The following is a 19,646-nucleotide window of genomic DNA, read 5'->3' on the forward strand; positions in this document are numbered from 1 at the left end:
TTTTATTATATGTTACAATTATTTTGCACAACTGGCCACTTTTCGCGAACGTGACATATTAAGTTTAATTTCCCTAAAAGACAGAAGTTACAGCGGACCGATATACAGACCAAAATTTTCCACACAATTCGCACCTCCCACACCAAATTTTGTCTAAATTCGTCAAACGCTTTGAAAGACGAACCATGTGAACACAAGGGCAAGGTCAATGACAAATCACAAGTTCTTAATTTTTTTATGTCATGTAAATGAGGGCCAATATATCTCTTTAAACTAGAGCAATATACGACCTGACAATTATGTAACTTCTCTCTAGGGAACTTCCTAACACCTCTTCTTTTCCTTACGTCCAAACATTCACATCAGTAGTAGTTATTTTCATATAGACCTATAAAAATTCCCACTTAAAATTTTGTACGCTTTTCTTGTTTCCCCATCTGAAATGTCTAAACCCCCCTTCATATGACCACCCTAAGTGAATTAAATTACAGAGACGTTATCCTTACGTCCTAACACCTTACATTACGCCCTTAAGTTACCATCAGTTTCTATTTCACAGAAAATAGATAAGAGGTTTGCGATTACCATGAATTATATTGCGTACACTGTGCGATGATAAACAACGATGCTGATAAAATATCTGAGCCGAGAAATGTCGATGCCTGTATCCGCAACTCTGTCGATTTATTTATATATCGCAGAGCTTAGAGCGAGTTATCACATTCGTACCAGAGAAGTGAACGAGCTGTGTCCAGTTTCAAATCCTCTGTGAATTGCAACACTTTTTCGAACGAATACAAACCAGTTCATCAACATATATTATAAGCGCATTCAAATTCTTCAAAACAACAGTAAACTATGTGCCTTCAGTTGTAAAAATCCTTGAATCGTGAAATGAAAAACAAACAACAACTCTGAAGTGTTATAAAAATTACTTGTTAATTTTCGTAATGGTGACATTTAAATTCTTATGTAAGGACCAAAATAAAATAACGCAGATTGCAGTGAATCATCGGTGTTGGTGATTTAATTATATATCTGGACCGAAAAGTAAGTTTTGGATTAGTTTAATAATTAAACTGTTACCTGTCAGTAATCTGATACAAGCAGGTTGAATTGTATCTCTTAACTACAAAGTATTCTTTTTACAAAGTAGTTCTGTTCTTATGCATAATCTGCATTTAAGTTTAATTTTATAAGCGCATTTAAAACACAAAACCCTGATAATGAGTAACATGATATGACACCCAATCATATTCATAAAAAAATTCCTTGAGATGGTAAAGTTGCGTCATATTGTGATATAATAAATATATATTAAATCTTGTCCGTCTAATCACAATAAATTCTTATTAAATATTAAAATATTACAATAATAACATTTAAAATATTTAAAATATTAAATGATGTTCTTTATCGAAATATTCGATTTACATTAGAAAATCATTTTTCACGACATGTTTCAGTTCCTAAAAGAACTATCTTCAGGTGTATATAATTATATAAAGATTCAAATCAATAATAACTTAAATACAATTTCTATATATATTATTTTAGCGTACATATTTTAAATGTTAATTATTGTAATATTTTAATATTTAATAATAATTTATTGTGATTAGACGGACAAGATTTAATATGTAAAAAATTCCTTGTCAAACAAAATGTACCAGATTCGATCTACTTCTCAGCAAAGGGTTTAAGTGCAATATTTAGGAAACCTGAAGGTTCATCACCGAATTAACCAAAGCCCTCCACAGGTCCCTGTCCTGGGGCAACAAAATCAAATCTAACAATTATATAAATTCGACAATTGGTAATTATAATTACATTTGGCGGTACGTATTGTACCACTCGGTTATATTTTAAGTTTATAGATCTTGCTAAATCAGTATCAACATGTCTTTGTTTTCAACGCAGTGACAAATGAAGCAACCATTCTGTGTGTTGTGCTGGTAACAATATGTTCAGGCGCTCAAGATCTGTACGACAGAAACACCCTGATGTCAGCGCCATGGCAACAACTGTTACGGAAGACGTGGAGGGATGTGATAAGACAGACTGACATCGCTTTACGACACCACGAGCGCCAGGATTATGAGGCTCTCTACGGACAGGTTAGTTGTATACGTCACGTGAACATTTAGAGTTCTCGACTGCCTATCTACCAGGCGTCATAATGATGCTATTTGTTTGACGTAAATACGTCTATAAGGAAGGGTCATTCGGAAAAAAGGGAAACGAAAAAGTGTAACCTGGTTACCTAGCAAACGTCAATTGTTTACTCGGCATTGTTGTTACCTATAAAACATTTCATTACATTACATTCAGCTACCACAGACCCATCTTAAGCGTAACTAATTCAAGTTGAATAAGCAATGTCTTAATCAAACTTTACTCAATTGTAAAGCATGTATAAAGGAAATATTTAGAATAAAGCCAATATATAAAATTCCTTTCCGTATAGACGTATTTACGACAAATTCTCCGGAACCGTCGTTCCACTGACTTTTTTTTTACAGATACAAACTCTGTCGACTAGAGGTCATGATCATATACCCTCTTGGATACCTGGCGAAGGAGATATCAGTGGTCTGAAGTTGGTAACACTGGCTCAATACGAAGTAAGTGACGTCATACTGACAACGGAGTAGACATGGCGGTGCCTGTTTAATGACTCATGTTCTCAGTAGATTAACTTCATTAAACCTTATCAGGCTAACATTTTCTTTAAAAATGCAGTCCATTTTTTTGTACATCTCCATGGTGACGTTAATCTATTTTACAACGGTGAAACTACTTAAAAATACAGCTTGAATATTTAGAGTGTCAGAGACATTGTTTCTGTGGGGAAAGTTTGATAAACGCTTAGATTTCATATCAGTCTTCCTTGTCCGAAAGTAAAACCACAATAAAGATCATTTAACGACACGGAAAACAAAAAATTAACCTTAAACCCCAAAAAATTTGTCTTTACAATAACATCCGCATTAATCAGTTTCAAGGATATCTATCAAGATTTTTTCCCACTCCTTCTGAATTAATATAAACAACAATTGGTCTCCTCCTATTTTCTCATCATCCTGATGATGGAAGCAGCGAATACCTCTGAAACGTCGGGAAACTTCTATCAGACTACATGTCACTATAACATAGAACACGGCTATCTTCATAGACGCCGCCATAAGAACATCAAATCCTGCTGTCAACGTGCATACCTGATGACCAATTTTATAATTTTTATCCACTGCAGACAGGCGTAAGTATGTAAGACTTGAGGTTCTCACAGCGGTGAGTATGAAGATATCCGTCTTCTGGGTTATTGCGCTGTGTAGTCTGGTCGATGTTAACCAACGTTTCAGAGGTCATACTGCCTCCGTCATCAGGGCGATGAGTATGCCAAAGGGTGTGAGGAGCTGGATTTATAGGCCGGGAGGTGAAAGGTGTAGCCGGCCCCGAGCCAATGGGAGCACGTATGGGAGTGGACCAATGGTAGCACGTGGGCGAGAGTGGGAGAGGGAGAGAAAGTAGAGAGAGAAAGGCGTAAGTATCCCTGAATAACTAAACGGATACCAACAAACAGCAAAGAACAGAGACCAGACCAAAGGCGGAACGAAACATTTAACACGTTTTGGTACAGTAACAGATGGACCTCTATAATATAATTACTTGCATAATTATTTATTTATCATTCCCTTCTATACATGTACTTTTGATATCTTTGCAGGCTGGATTTTATCTACTTAAACTGCACAGGGACCTGCCGAAATTCCAGATCATGATGGAAGAAATTGGAAGAGAAAATGGAGACTTTCTGGCCCTAAAGCACATGATGGTCTCGACTCGGACTTTCTTAGAACAGGTATTGAAAAAAAAAATAACCTCAAATGAATTTTACAAAGAAACTCAACGAAATTTTTACTGAATTAATTATTGGAGGTTAACGCTGGGGCTTGTAAGGAGACATTTAATTCTGGTTCGTATCGATAAAATATTAATTATTAATTCGCATAAATATCAGATTATACCTAAGCGTCTCTTTAACAGCCCAACTTACTACGTTAGTAAAATATTCCAGCGTTAAGAACAATAGATAAATATTCACAAATAATTAACTTAACTGACAGTTACCTATTTAATTATCCAGTGTCCTTGTATACATAACATTATGTAATGTAATTGAATGCCATGTCATATTACATGGCATCGGTCATATATACTATATTACATAATTCTGCTTTATTTCTACACTGACACGTTTCGTTAGCAACTTAAGTCATTAAATGCAACATCCAGCAGACCTCCAAGCACCAGCCCCGATTGACACAAGTGCTGTTACACCTCAGAAGTTTGCAAGAAAACCAAAGGAGTTAACGATCTGCACACCAATTACATGATGTAGGTTCTGATTTCTTTTTTTAAAAAAAATTATTTTCGAAAATCTTAAATTCCTCTGTTATGTCGATACTTTAATTTCAAACGCGACACAAAACAGACGGATACGCGAAACGCGCTAACAGGGTTCTCATGGTTCCTTCTAAACTGGTAAAAATTGATTCGAGCATAATTCCTGGACGTATCTAGCGGTTAGAACGCTGGCCTTGTAATCCTGGGGGGGTCTCGGGTTCGATTCCCGGCGGTTCCCGAATTTATAACTTGTGTTGGGCAAGGCCGTGGTCTAGGCAACACGGAGGTTTCCTCCGTGGCATCCCAACAATTACTCCATTCACACACAGAAGAAGGCAATGGCAAACCACTTCTGGATCATCTGCCAAGAACGTATATGAACAGGTCCCAGTCCGAGAAAAGGATGGAAGGATCCTATTCATATGGACCTGTCGTCAGACAGAACACTAAATAATAATAAGATGAGGTGGTCTAGCGGTTAGAACGCTGGCCTTGTAATCCTGGGGTCTCGGGTTCGAATTTATAACTTGTGTTCGGCAAGGCCGTGGTCTAGGCAACACGGAGTTTTCCTCCGGGGGCTTCTTCCCCGGTTTCTCCGTGGCATCCCAACAATTACTCCATTCACACACAGAAGAAGGCAATGGCAAACCACTTCTGGATCATCTGCCAAGAACGTATATGAACAGGTCCCAGTCCGAGAAAAGGATGGAAGGATCCTGTTCATATGGACCTGTCGTCAGACAGAACACTAAATAAAAATAAAATCTTTGTTATGAATTCTGACGACTACAGATTTGTGAACCACTGCTGCATCCTATGTTGACAGCTGCAACGACAAGTAAAGAAAGCGCTGATGGATCTGCAGATCGGGGTCCCGGCACAGCCCGTGAGACGCACGATCACGTCTGTAAAGGAGACGACTGACGCGGCAGCTGCTGGAATGGCACGCGACAGAGGCATCCTGATCAGATACCGGAACTACTTGCGGCAGTGGGTCAGACTCTGGTGCGCAGGCGCGAGGAGACGCCGGCGAATCCAAAGGAGGATTCGCGAGTCTACCAGAAACGCGAAACTGCGAGACGGTACAGACGCTTTGAATCAACTACATTTTAATAAATTCTTTTCATTGACAACTCAGCCCGTTAAATCGGCAAGTCGTCCTTCCAACTCCGAAGCTTAAATGGGACACATAATCAACAGCAGCTAAGAGAAAGTGGAGTTGTCGAACCTAGAAACTCCCAATTAAAACGCAAACCGTAATTAAAATCGGGTGTCTATAGTGTTCTTTTCAAGACTGTACATAGCCTCCAGCAACTAGTAACATCTAACGGAACTTTCTCGTACTAGCACAGATACAAAGACTTCAAATGTCTACCGCCAGGTGGCAGAGTAAACGCAGCAACAGCTGATTGCAAGATGGTTGTAAACAAGGTGTGGTTTTTATGGAAGTGTTTTTAGTTTGTGAGTTTTAAACAATTTTCGTTATGGTAATTGCATTTATGATACAAACTTTGAACCCTAAAGGATGTGAAATTTTGTATTATAGAGTGTTCACTTGCTATAATAGTGGTCGTGTAGGGAGATTTCAAAATAGAAACGACAACGAAGGTAAAGCCAGTGGGTGTTCCTTCCAGTCAAAGACTGATGCGAAATCTAGTGACCAGTGCGGTATACAGAGTAATTTTCGGCCTTCGAAACTATTCGAAACATCATCAGAGAAGAAGGAATTACTTCAGCATATCGCTTACAAGGTACAAATGCAGTACTCGATGAAAGTTAAACATTCACTAGTGCCAATTTTGGTAAACAGCGATTATAAAGAAGCATTTATGAAAGGCATTTATATGGAGCGGAGATGGAAGAAGGAAAATGGTGTGGAAATTCCAGTTATATGGCAGGGTGTTCCAGGACTGGGATTCGTTCTTCTTTGCAGTAAATCAGAAAACTACGTACAAGCTCATAACGTTCTGGACGTGATCATTCACCAGTTGGAAAAACATCTGCAGTTCATAACGAATCCGGTGATGGCGCTGACAATCATTGAGACTGTGGCGCTAATTGTGAACCAATTTCTTCCTGGTGGGAAGTTACTGTTTATGAACAGCAGACTTGTTAGGCAATTCGAAAAACAGATCGAGGTTCATCTGTTCTCAAAATAAATCGATGTTTTACGTTTCGTTTGACCACAAAGATAAAATTACACTGTGTATTTGTTAGTGATGGCAGTATCTTATAAGTATAATTATTTTATATGTGTTTTAGTGTAGTCCTTTTAAGCTTTTAGAAGATGTAAATTATGTTTTATCATTATATTAGCCTCCAGGTTCGAAAACCTTCTCAAACATCATGTACCTATGTTATTTTATAGCTGTTATTGTTTTAATAGAATTTGCCAGAAATATATTTGTGTACATACTGAAGTGATTTAATAAAAATGGTGTTCATTCAAGAACTCTGGAGATACGAGCTATGGTCCACTCATAAATATTTTATCTCCCAGTCTCTATTTTCAAACAAATAAGAAAGAAATTATTGGGCTTATGAAAGTTTCATTTGTTGACGAGAGACAAGAAATCTTTGTTATTCACAGAATGTATATTAATAAAAGAAAGTAATTGTAATAAAAATATAAATAATTATCTTCGGTGTTAATATAAATGACAGGTAATGGGCTGATGAATTAAAATAAGAATATGAAGTATTTTTATATGAGTATTAGTTTAAAATAGCATAAAATTAGGAAAGTATCCTGTGACTTTAAATATTATAACTACCATGAAATTAATAAATACAGTAAAGATGTCGTAAGTTCAAACGTAAATACGTCTATACGGAAAGGAAGTTTATATATTGTATTTATTCTAAATATTTCTTTTATACATGCTTTACATTTGAGATAAGTTTGATTAAGACATTGCTTATTTAACTTGAATTAGTTACGCTTAAGATGGGTCTGTGGTAGCTGAATGTAATGTAAAGTAATGTAATGTTTTATAGGTAACAATAATGCCGAGTAAATAATTGATGTTTCCTAGGTAACATAACAATGCAGTTACATTGGCCCTAAAATATAGACGTATTTACGTCAAAAAGACTGCACATATACAAAACAAAACCATAAAACCAATCGGTATATCTAAGATTTTTAGCACGTTGCATAGCTATTAAGCCAGATTTGCAATTTTAATGTTGCAGGTGACTAGTTGCCTCGATAACTCACGTTACGAGATTATCTTTACGCCGTCTAGAGTTCTTCAGCTGGTCTATAATTTTCTTTCCATATACGAAAACTGAAGGTTCATAAACGCCTACCACTATGCCCTGTTCCTAACCATTTCAATTCAGTTAAAATATTTATCATCCTTCCCAAGCATTCATTTCAATATTATTCTCCCATAACCGTATCAGTCTTCAAAGTGGCCATATTCCAAGAGGTTTCCCACCAAAATTCAGTGTGCAATTTCTGTCTCATTTGATAGAATATCCAGCCAATCACGTATACAGTGCGTCCACTGACAAAGTTGAACGTTAACTGTCGCTTCCCGGCTACCGCCAAGTACTACAAGGTTTTCCCGATACGAGTGAAGTATCGCACCATGAAGGAATAAAATCAACTTTGTCGGTGGACGAACTATAGTGGGCTTTAAATGATTAACTGTAAAATCTTTAGCCAAGTCCTAGACAATGGGCAAAGCTTAACCGTGTCTTTGCACGTGAGTAACATAAATACCAAGGCTAAATATTTGTGACGATGTTTAAGAAATCTTTCGTTTCAGTGACCTGCACGTCTATCTCTCAGAATTTGACCTTTGGACGGCCCGTTACGTTACGGCAGCCTGTGGTAAGAGGATCATCACACTCTGTAGCACGTGACCGCCCTCTTACAAGCCTTGATCTGAAGGCCAGCATCCCTCTGGACTCACGTTTCAAGACTCCGGAATGCCATTGTTTCACGACCTCACTCGCATGGTACGATCTACTGTGCTTTGTCAGATCTGCTCATTACGTCAACAGTTTACCCTCGCTTTATCAACTGGTGAAATTAATAAAATAGTGTAGTTGCGTCATAGTGTGATTTATTGAATTAAAATTAAATTATTTGGTATTCCGTCAAATCACAATGTATTTAAAATAAGATAATTAAAATATCATTCGATATGGAACAAAGAATGTTATTTTAATTATTTTAATTATCTTATTTTAAATACATTGTGATTTGACGGAATACCAAATAATTTAATTTTAATGGTGAAATTAAATTGCTGAAATGAGATGCTGAAAGTTTCAAAAATTTGCCGGAAGTGGCCGTGGCATATTTCAAGATAATGTCTAGTGAAGACGATTCGGGTTGACTACCCCTCTCGAGATGAAAGCATGAGCTCTGATGGGGGGGTGCACGAAATATTAGTCCAAGAAACAAATTAGTCCAGAAAAGCTTTCAAAATGAGAGTGGGGAGAACACGGAATTGAACAAATACGTACAAATTTTTTGAATGAAGAGGCTTGAGGAAAGGGACCACTTGCTGGAAATAGGCAAAGATGGAAAGATAACATTAAGCAAATCGTGTGGAAAGGTGTGGACTAAATTCACGTGGCTCGTGATAGGTATCAGTGGCGGGCTCACTACTTTAACTGTGGATCCAGTCCGCCTGGTTCAGTGCGTTTAGAAGTTCACAATCTTGCGACATAATTTTTTTTTTAAATCTGACAAGATTTTAGTATATCAAATCTAAAAGTTCTTTACGATAGTGATGAGTCATTTGAATAAAAATTTTCTTGGATATTATCCATCGTCTAGTAAAATAACATATAAAACGACGTTTCGGAGACAGAGCCCCATTCCTGAAAAGTCGTTTTATACTTTATTTTACTAGACGATGGATAATATCCAAGAAAACTTTTATTCAAAAGATTATAGGTTATACATATATTTATTCTTCAAGTCTATACACAAAACATTTTAATATTGATGTTTAAAATTAAAATTGATATAAATAATTCGCGCTATTCATCGTTTTTCTCGAGAAAAACGATGAATAGCGCGAATTATTTATATCAATTTTAATTTTAAACATCAATATTAAAATGTTTTGTGTATAGACTTGAAGAATAAATATATGTATCAATTGAAAACACAAACATGACGCATCTAAACTATAAAATTATAGGTTATCTCTGACGCTTAAGTAATCACCAAGTCATGCAGGCGAATGAGGGAATGAAAGTATACCTCCACGCATTCTTAAAACTCTGAGGTGAGTGGTTAGCTTCACGTCTCAGTCGCTTTGTCCCCGAATAAAGAATTCTGGTGCCCACTGAGCAGGAGACTGGGTGGACCCCTTCGTCTTATTACGCCGAGAAAAATCCTCGCCGGTAATCAAACCCTGGTCGTCGATACAGCAGCTGTCTGAGGTATCCCGGCTCTGGCACCTGAATTCCTTGGCAAAACTGCAGGAGGATGTTTTGAAAGTGAACCAATCCAAGTCCCTGAACAACTCTGTTGTCATCCACTGACCTGGAAAGCGGTAGGTGGATGCGCGTTAACCGAGGGCGTACCCGCCTTAGTCACGGCGGAGATGTGCCAAGATTCCTCTGCCTTCGGTAAGAACTGTTCGACGTTCAGACCAAACTGTGTTCCGAGAAACACGAAGACACCTCGGTTTTCAGTATTATCATCACAACAGAAGCCGTTTCGTGCTATAAAATGCATGTATCGCGTATCAGATGACAAACGCGTGCAGAGGTTGGAAAGCCTGAACGGAAGAGACCACTAGAAGACCTAGGCGTAGGATAATATTAAAATGAATCTAAACGGAATCGCGTAGGAGGGAGTGGATTGGATTCATATGGCATAGGGTCCAATGACGAGCTTTTTTTTCGCGGTGATGAAACTTCCGGCGAGGAATTTCTTGATTAGCTCAATGACTATGATTTATTAAAAATAAATCCTTCATTCCAAAGAGTTAATCATGAGAACACATATTTATTTTCAGGTCAACAAAAGTACAGACATAGATAAATTGCTCCTGATTTTGAGTTTTATTGTGGAATAGCAGTAGTATTTTACGGGGAGCAACGATTTCAGATTTGAATAGAGTCTCGGAAACTCTCGTTCTGTAAATTCGTGACAAAAATTCATCAACTCATTTTCAGACGTAATTTCGATTGGGCGAAATTTTTTTTTTTTTATAAAGAGGCAAGGGGGTCACGATACTGCCCCAATATCTTTGCCTAAAGACCACCATAGGCCAAACATCGAGTTACCTAGTTTCAGAGATAGAGTACAGATTAAAATCCTCCAATAAGAGACCTCTTCTTTGTAGTATTTCGTGAGAATTCATCTAGCGGCAGATATCTGTGTCAGGTGGAGGATAGAAATAACAAATGAGGCGAGATTGCGTGATGTTCGGGGGTGGCGTGGTTGCTTGGCAACCAAATTCAGTCACGATGCGATGGCGACCACCAAATCTTTATGTGAGAATCAGCATTCTAGGAACAGAAAGCAACCCTAAACACAAAAAGCCGTGACGTAACCAATACATGAATGAGGGCGACTGCTTATATTTATTTTATGTGGTAACGTCTCGTATAATTCATATGGTCACGAAAATCGAAGTCAGACAAGAAAGTATCTTAGTCACATAAAAGACGTGATAATCCTCACTCTGTAACTTGTGACGATAAGAAAGTACTCGTCCGACACATCCTTTGGCACCGTGAATCTTGAAACCAGACGTTTGGCGATCTAAATTGAATTATTAATCCTTTAAAACACAGTGGTAACTATAAGTTCCACCTTCTTAAATTATTAATAACTAAATTTTGAAATCTATAACTTTCGTATAATTCTCACTGTAAACAGCGATTATTTCCTTAAACAGTTTCAACCAGTAGATCTTTGTAATGGTGAAGTGTGGAGTTTTCTTCGCGGTACGGACTGAATACTTAAATGTTATTCAGATGAGCTTCGGGCTTCTGAGGGTTAATTCAAGTACTTCGATGTACAGATACAATATCTCGATGGTGACGCGGAGAAAGTTTGTATTTCCGTACATGAAATTGTCGGGAAGATTACGCCGTCATGGTTCCTAATTTCCGACCAGTTTATGAAACTTCAATTCACTTTTAACAAAGTCGAAAGCTGCTGAGCCTTTGACCTCATATCCTCTCACATTCTCCTCACAGGATGCCATCCTCGCGGTGATTGATGCGTTTTCATCTTATGGAATGTTGAACTCGAAGGCAGTTCGTTCGGGTTCCATGGAGGGGGGAGGGGGGAGGGGGGAGAGAGAAGAAACGATTAGACATTTCATTCGTAAAGTCTGGAGACAAGAGAGTATTTGAGAAACCGAGACGTCGATGGGAGGACAATATTAAAACGAATCTTAAGTAAATCGTGGGGGAAAGGCGTGAATTGGATTCATCTGGCTCAGGACAGCAAATGGCAAGATTTCCGTAGAATCCAGAGAATTTCTTGACTAGCTGAGTGACAATCAGCTTCTATGCGTTCTTTTTTAAAGACATTTTGTTATTTTGGAGCCAGATACATTGATTACTTTTAGAGATGTTATATTTACTATACAAAAGTGAGATTTTTACATCCAACAGGATTCGTATAATGTCTTTGGGCAACTATTTTATCATCCTTATATAACACTTTCAAGCCGAAGAGAGAGTTCGGAAGGATAACAAGAGAGCATAAACAGAGAAAATTGGTGGGGCAGAAGTTGGCGGCACTTTGGGGGCCGGGGGGTGGGGTGGGGGTGAGAAAGCTCATCTTACTGTTAGAAGATTCCCAGGCACTGTCCGCTCGTCCTTTTAGTAAAGATAAGATAAGAGCGAAGAAGTTAGGGCGATAATTAGTGACAGCTTGATAAATAAAATGCACGGCCAGTGGTTGTTACAGCAGGTGGTATATATAGTTACCACTGGGTTTTAAGGAGTATATTTCACTGAAGGAACGCCGAATACTATGGGAAGATGTTTATGATCGGAAAGGGTTTCAAAAGAGATGCCGGTGGCCTATTTTAATCAATTAAGTGGGCGCATTCCTTCATACACTGAGGATAGCGGCAGTCATGATCAAAGTTTCGAACCCGATGGCTCTCGAATACGGAACAAGACTCCAGCCCTCTGAACAGCGGAATTTGGCATCCGTTTGTGAATTCGGTGGTTTACGATTCCAGTCACTAGGGAGACGAAAATTTTCTTCATAGTTTCGCAATCTTAAACTCTTGTGTGTTCGCTATTTTGCCAGTGCAAGTCTATAAATATATTTTGCATATTGATCTCTTCTCCCCCCACCTCTGGGGTTGTTCTGACCCAACGAAAGGTAAGGAAGTTGAAAGGGCATTCGTCACTTTGCTGGTGGTCAGGATGGTTTCCATTACGACGGCCGTATTCGTCGCTGTGCTGCTAGGAGCCGCTGAAGGTAGGTGGTGAGAAGTGAAACACACAAAATGGTAGTTACTACAATTCATTGTAATTAACACGTAGACAGTCGGTGGTTATACCAATACCGTATTGGACACTGTCCACTGTCTGAGGTATATTTATGTATGACGTTTCGCAAGTTGGTTTTACGACCGTCTTCAGGTGTCTGACTAACGTCACATCAAACGACAATATTATAATCACGTATTCACCTTGTAATTAAACCCGAAAATTAATAATACCTGCCATTAGACAAGGTCGTCAGCCAGTTAAGTTAAAATCTCATCCTCACAAACGTATTTCCATTTTATCTGTCTTTACAAGAAATGTTAGTTTCTTGATGATTATTTGCTACTGTTAAGGGATTTTGACCTTATTACAATTTTTTTTGTTACAATTGTCGCCATGGTAATGTTGTTAAGGGACTTTGGCCTTGCGGGATAATATTTGACTGTGTGTTTTTAATACCTTATATTTCCCCGTCTCTGTTGACGGGTAATCTACTAGTTTAGACTATATTAAAACACAATGTCGTTCCTCCGGAGTGTCTTTCTATTATTTTTATGCGGTAAACTTAATTTTCTCCGTAAGTTAATTTGATTATCAATAAAAAATTCCATTTCTCGTACACGTAAACTAATTTAAACACACTGAAGCTCTAAATTCATCTAGAAACAATATTTAAAGAATCCAGTCCGTACCGCGAAGAAAACACTTCACTTCACCATTACTAAGATCAACTTCTTAACGCTGTTTAAGGAAATAATCGCTGTTTGTTCTGTACACTCTGTGTGCAAAATGCAGAATTAGTGAATGTTAAAAGAGGTGGTATGTATAGTAACCATTGTGGTACGGGACGGCTGATTGGTTTGACTTTACTCGCAGGTTGCAATCGCCTGGGGGCTATTCTAGCGCACGCAGAGCAGAATGAGACGTCACACAGTAAGTACTACATTATTCAACGACGCTGTTTCGACTGCCGAGGTTACACAGCATTAAGTAAAGTATTTCCAAGCACGTATTCGAAGGTTCATTAAAATTTAAATGATAACCCGCCATAAATCCCCATCCTGAACCAGATTAATCCAATCTACACCCTCCAACCTCATTTCCCTAGATACATTTTAATATTATCCTATATACGCCTAGTCTTCCAGCGGTCTCTTACCTTTTGGTTTCCCAACCAAAATTATGTAAGCATTTCTCATCTCCGCACGCTACATGCCCCGCCAATCTCATTCTCCTTGATTTGATCATCTTGACAATAACTGGTGAAAAATACAAATTATGAAACCTATTCATTAACCAGCGTCCTTCCTCCAACGTAATAGACCAGGTTCCACACCCGTACAAAGCCACAATTGAAGGAATTAACGCAGCCGACAGCTAGAAATCGCATTGTTTAATTTGAACCAGGTTCAACTTTCTTATTCCAGATGGCGCAGGTCACGATGCCTTCACGCCCGTGGCATCGCCGCTGATGTGTTTGACAATTCATTTTCTACTGGGGTCAGCAGCGGCTTCTCTTATCTGACGTTCAGGAAGACGTCAGATGACGAGTCAGTCGCCTTTATGTTAGTGTTAAGGAGCCATTGTTTCACTTCGCCTGTACTCAGTCAATAAATGAAACGAAAATAAATAATCAGCTTGTTTCGTTTAAAACGTACAGAATAAAGACAACAGAGGAAGTTACGTAACAAGAGGTTTAATTTTTTTTAGAACAAACTATTTTTAAAACCTAATGATAAGAGACAACTTTGGTGTCCAGATACTGACATTAAAATGTAACCTAGAGATGCACTAAATTGGCTCAAATGACAGTAAAATGACACGAAATTCCTTAACGAATCCCACAACAATGAAGTATTTATAAAACATTCTGTATCACAAAGTCCATTTGTTATTTAATTAAAAAATGGGCACCATTGTTAGATCTTCGTGTTTTACTTTTAAAAGTTCAGTTCTGCGTACGTGTAATGAAATCACAGATAAATCAGCTACTGCTCTATGGAATTCAAAATCAACAATCAAATTTATAACTGTATGCATTGTTGTTATCGAACTATTGTTTGGAACACGGAGTTAGAGACGAACGCAGATAGCAAATAACAAAAGACGTACACAGAGAAGTATAATTTCAGGGCCTTTCTAACCTCAAATTCCATTCACTGTAATAATAAATATCATGTTCCACACCTGTGAAAGGAAGACTACACTGTAATTACCGTCGCCTAGCGACCCGAAACACACAAATATTAAAACTCAAATTCCACCATTATTTCTGACTGATCTGCTCGTCACGGAAAATCTTTACAACCGGAAATTACCCAGCAATCGTTAAACGAGATTAAAGGAACTGATGTTTTAAAAAATTAGAAGTTGCATGTGACCTATGAACTTTTTAACTGAACTGAAAGAGATAGTCGTTATGTAATATTTGTACCTGCCGAACGTTGTGGGCCGAGTAACTTAAGCCCTTGGTTCGTATCCTGGAGGTCCCGGATTGAAATTTCGGCGCGAAAACCGACTATCTACTCTAATAATTCTTCTCGTTTTACTAAGTCTCTACAGACAAATAGCGATACTTGCCTCATATCCAGCCACGACCACTTGCTTCCATATTCTTACGAATTCATCATCCATTAATCCATCCCATATTTCGAAGCAGAACAAATGACGGCGTTGAACAAGCACCGATTTCATTTTAAAATTCGTAACAGATTTATTCAATTGACTCCCATAGTAACTCGTGCTTTTTTATTAATTTTAATACGGCGATACGTCTCATGAACTTTTAATTAACGACAGACGTTAAGTATAAGACCTGATATGTGATGTGTGGTCATATTAACATGAACTGATAAGCACGTGAAACATCTTTAAGAAATAAATTAATTTAAAAAATAAATAAAATAGATAAAAACTACGGAGCTTGGGCCTACTTAATCCCTGCGCATTGCGTGTTACACTTTCCCGCAGTACAGCAGCGAAGTACATCAATTACAAGCTCCCCAGAAAGCGGAAGGCGTACGACCTGACAACCACCCTCACTTCCTGGTAATTCCAGATTCGTGTTTCATCGATTTCTTCATTCGAAAGTCCGTAAAATCTTACCACAACAGGATAAGGACTATGGCCAATTGGAAACATATGCATAAGACCCCAGTGTACACGGAAGAATAATATTAAAATGAATCTTTAGGAGATGCAGTGGAAGGGTGAGGACTCGATGAAACTGGGCCAGGATAGTGGAAGTTTGAGGGCTCCTGTGGAAACAGTAGTGAACCATCAGGTTCTATAAACAAAATTCACGAAATTTCTTGACTACCTAAACAACTGTTAGAAAAGGCAGATTCTGTTCTACAAAGGTCATTATGAGACAGGTCTCCATATTTATCTACGACAATATCGGACTGTGGGTTTCTCGAATAGAGAGGTCTTTGAATTTTTCAACGTCATAACAAAATCATTTTTTCAAACGCATATATCTGCCGATCTGTGGGACAGTAAATGACGATATTCATGTCAATTTGAGGTCATGGCTAGGGGAACATCACCTCAAGATCAAGACAAGATCAGTCCAATGTCTTGAGGAATATAAGCCTTTAGATTTTCCAAGCTCAATTCAAGAACCCTTATTCTAGAAGACGAGACGTTGGTAGACATAGTAACAGAAATATGCGCGTTAATGTCATTTTAAGTCCTCAAGTTCTGCCGCCAATTGATTAATACATATTTAAATCGTATACCGCGGGCTACAAAATTTCATCAAAATCTGTAAGAATTCAAAACAGAATACGAAAGTTCATTTGCCCACGTAAGTAAAAACCCCTTGAGTGAATTTAACAAATAAAAATTCGCAATTATAAATATATATACATGCGCATCTAAATAATGATAAAACATTCAGTTCCTACAGAAATAAAAACACCATTTATTGTTAGAATTATGTAAAAGTCATAAACAAAAATTCAGTGGACAAAATTCAGTTACCGAACGTTAAAAGCATATGGTGGGACTTTAAATATTAATAAATCAAACTGAAACAAAACTGAAACGTCTTGACAAAAATTTAATGTAGATCTATCAAAAACCAAATTTGAACGAAATCGTATGATATTGTTAGCGGAGTGACAGGATTATTGAGTTGTCTTAGAAATGAACCTAACCTCCTATATGATGGTGCAAAGACATTAATTTGTGGCAACAAAACTTTGATTCGCCATCAGCTGTAATACGAAAATATGATATGAAGCTTAGAGATGTTGATCAACAGATCGTGCTGTACCCAGCCTTGCAGAAACATCTCTTGTTATGACCCCAATAACCGTTCTGTAAGAACGAGCCTGGGTCAGGTGGAACGACAATTATTGTTCCGATTGAAATAAATGGCATCGCAAAGCCTTGAGAATTCTGAAATATCCTTGTTTCCACCGCAACAACATTTCCCCAAGCATAAATCCGGGCCACCGCCCCTTCCATCTCATCGCCAGGGTCCTTGACTGTCTCCGTTCTATAAAGGACAATTTTAATGAATATCTCCAACTTTTATTCGGGATTTTCTTTTCCATAGAATATTTGCTACTCTTGTATATTTATACACAGAGTGAATATTCAATACCTTCTAATTTTATACTATGCAGTCCCGCACAACCCGTTATACACTCTCACTTAAAAACATCAGTCTTTATTGTCTACTTCAGTGGGTATCTTTCCTCCATTCTCTGCGTTGTTCTGTGGCTTATTTTGTGCATTCATTTCTGAACATGACTGTACTCAGTCATGATTTACAATGAAACTATCAAATGACTCTTCGTTGGTTAACCCACGCCACACGCTACGAGCGTGTTATATTTTCGAGTCACTTAAAATAAATAAATTAAATAAATTCAAAACATAAAACATTGAACATTCACTCTGTAAAAGTAACATATGATACAAATTAATGAAAACTTTTGTGCAGTACAAAATGAACTATTAAACAGATTTTGCAAAGAAACACGGTAGAATAGCTAATGTGTAATACTGCACGCTGTTAATCACATTTGTCAATTTTCCATTCGCAGAATAAGACGTTTAGAAGTTAAGGCTTTCATCAAGACAAGTTATAAGAAAGTTGTCATTATATTTATTTAAAACGTTTTGCCATTTTAACTACCACATGTATATGTACCTTTGACATTTATACTTCCTTTAAAGGTAGGTTGATTAAAACGAGACCGCTTTTCTGTTTCCTGTAGAAACCTCTTCGATGCCGATGATTCCATCCGTTCTCGACTAGAATGAAGCCTAGGGGATTAGTCAAAGTAAAACTCATAAGCACCTCTTACTTTCCGAGGAAGTACTACCAGAACGTAAGCAAAGATGCAAGTTTCACTACTCATCCTCACATGACCAGATTTCCACAGGGAAGTTATCAACTATGCACATAACTTTCACACATCAGGGTGCAGATAACAAACAGCGGAACCAACACCAAGACCACGAACTTAAAAGTACTTAAATAATTTGTTAATTTAAACATTCAATTAAATGTCAGACTTAAAACAGTTCAGAATACAGAGGAAAGGATTCGAGCCATCTCCGGTCGATTTACGACATGGGACCCCCTCACCCCTACCACGTAACCCGGGACCAAACACCACTCCTGAAAGGTCCCAGGTTAAATCTCTGTCCGGAGACCGCCTATTCTGAAGAGGTCTTCCGTGATTTTTCCTCAATCCCTTCAGTCAAATTCTGAGGTGGTACTTTAATTAGGCCACGACCGTTTACTTCCAATTACTTTCCGATTCATTATTCATCCACTACTTCGACGCTGTGGTCCCAGGTATTCCTAGTTCTGGGTGCAATTATGAAGGAAAAATATCGAGACGCCTCTACCGGGGATTGTACCCCGGCTGGGTTATCATGTCTGATTATAATTGGCTTCACAATTTATATTTACTGAGAGACCTGACAGGAATTTCCGATGAATGTGTTAAAACAAAAGACACTCATAGTTGGAATGAACTGAAGTCAGGCTTGTGAAATGTGAGCTGAGTCACTTTAGAAGTCTAGAACTTAGTCACAAAGTTGAAACTACTGGTCTGAAACACTCTGGTTATTGAAGCATTATATTAATTCACACAAACTTGGCTTCATTCTCAATGCTGCTCAGGCACGGATATATGTTACATGGGATCTACGCCAAGAAAGTCCCAAATGTTTCCCTTTCATTCACACTCGTTCAAGCAACGCAGACATTTCCATGATACGTAAGCCTCGAACACTAAACTTACGATAAACGTACAATTTCTCCAAGTTCTGCGTTTCTTTTACTTATGCACTGCACTGTACAGTCTTCCGAGAACAACAGATATCCTCTTTTTCTACGAGATCCATCATCACAGGTCTCAAAATTGGAGCCTACCCTGATCCAATCCATTTCACATCTTCATTTTTGAAACACCCTATAACGAACGTTACTGCATTTTGTCTTGGTTCTTCACCGAGTAAATTAATTTGGCTCAAAACTAGTGGCGCGCTCTTGTGAACACGGCAATGAACATCCGGGTTCCATAAGAGACGGGGAATATCTTGACTATCTGAGCAATTTTTTTAAAAATGAAAGTGGTTTCATGTTCTGGGATACCGCGACGTCTTACAGAAACTGACGAAACGTCCTGATGATGGAGGCATTAAGCACCTATGAAACGACGGCCAATTTCTACCAGACTACACGGCACAAAATCCCAGAAGACAGCCATGTTTACATTCGCCTCCGTGAGAAACCTAACCTCACAAAAGTAACTTTGTTTATTAATTTA

General features: G+C 38.0%; 4 protein-coding genes and 1 long non-coding RNA gene across 6 annotated transcripts in view; 3 read left to right on the forward strand and 2 right to left on the reverse strand.

The window, feature by feature from the left end:
- Nucleotides 1-19,646, reverse strand: part of LOC110837680 (fucose mutarotase) — a 220,189-nt gene that overhangs the window by 192,346 nt on the left and 8,197 nt on the right. The gene's annotated exons all lie outside the window — the stretch shown is intronic.
- Nucleotides 1-19,646, reverse strand: part of shop (sulfite oxidase) — an 83,309-nt gene that overhangs the window by 34,878 nt on the left and 28,785 nt on the right. The window lies entirely within an intron of this gene.
- LOC110835153 (uncharacterized) lies at nt 709-5,637 on the forward strand. Its single transcript, XM_022075085.2, has 5 exons — nt 709-1,050; nt 1,921-2,117; nt 2,523-2,624; nt 3,728-3,862; nt 5,234-5,637. Coding segments are annotated over exons 1-5 (789 nt in total). The 5' UTR covers nt 709-1,049; the 3' UTR covers nt 5,588-5,637.
- Nucleotides 5,803-7,046, forward strand: LOC147874446 (uncharacterized). The gene has a single exon (XM_087344819.1). It carries the CDS (start codon nt 5,892-5,894, stop codon nt 6,564-6,566), a length of 675 nt encoding a protein of 224 aa, XP_087200945.1. The 5' UTR covers nt 5,803-5,891; the 3' UTR covers nt 6,567-7,046.
- Nucleotides 12,768-14,542, forward strand: LOC110835155 (uncharacterized). The gene is made up of 3 exons (XR_002544808.2): nt 12,768-12,838; nt 13,726-13,782; nt 14,277-14,542. It is a non-coding gene; the product is annotated as an uncharacterized LOC110835155 (long non-coding RNA).

The sequence above is a fragment of the Zootermopsis nevadensis genome, unplaced genomic scaffold (assembly GCF_977971745.1).
Source record: "Zootermopsis nevadensis isolate Lab colony 2312 unplaced genomic scaffold, Znev_1.0 Znev_ptg000008l, whole genome shotgun sequence".
Lineage (NCBI taxonomy): Eukaryota > Metazoa > Arthropoda > Insecta > Blattodea > Termopsidae > Zootermopsis > Zootermopsis nevadensis.

Coding starts and splice junctions, on each gene's coding strand:
- LOC110835153 (XM_022075085.2), top strand. Junction 2,625..3,727: donor TAACACTGGCTCAATACGAA/GTAAGTGACGTC, acceptor ATATCTTTGCAG/GCTGGATTTTATCTACTTAA. Junction 3,863..5,233: donor CTCGGACTTTCTTAGAACAG/GTATTGAAAAAA, acceptor CTATGTTGACAG/CTGCAACGACAAGTAAAGAA.
- LOC147874446 (XM_087344819.1), top strand. CDS start 5,892: ATGGTAATTGCATTTATGATACAAACTTTGAACCCTAAAGGATGTGAA.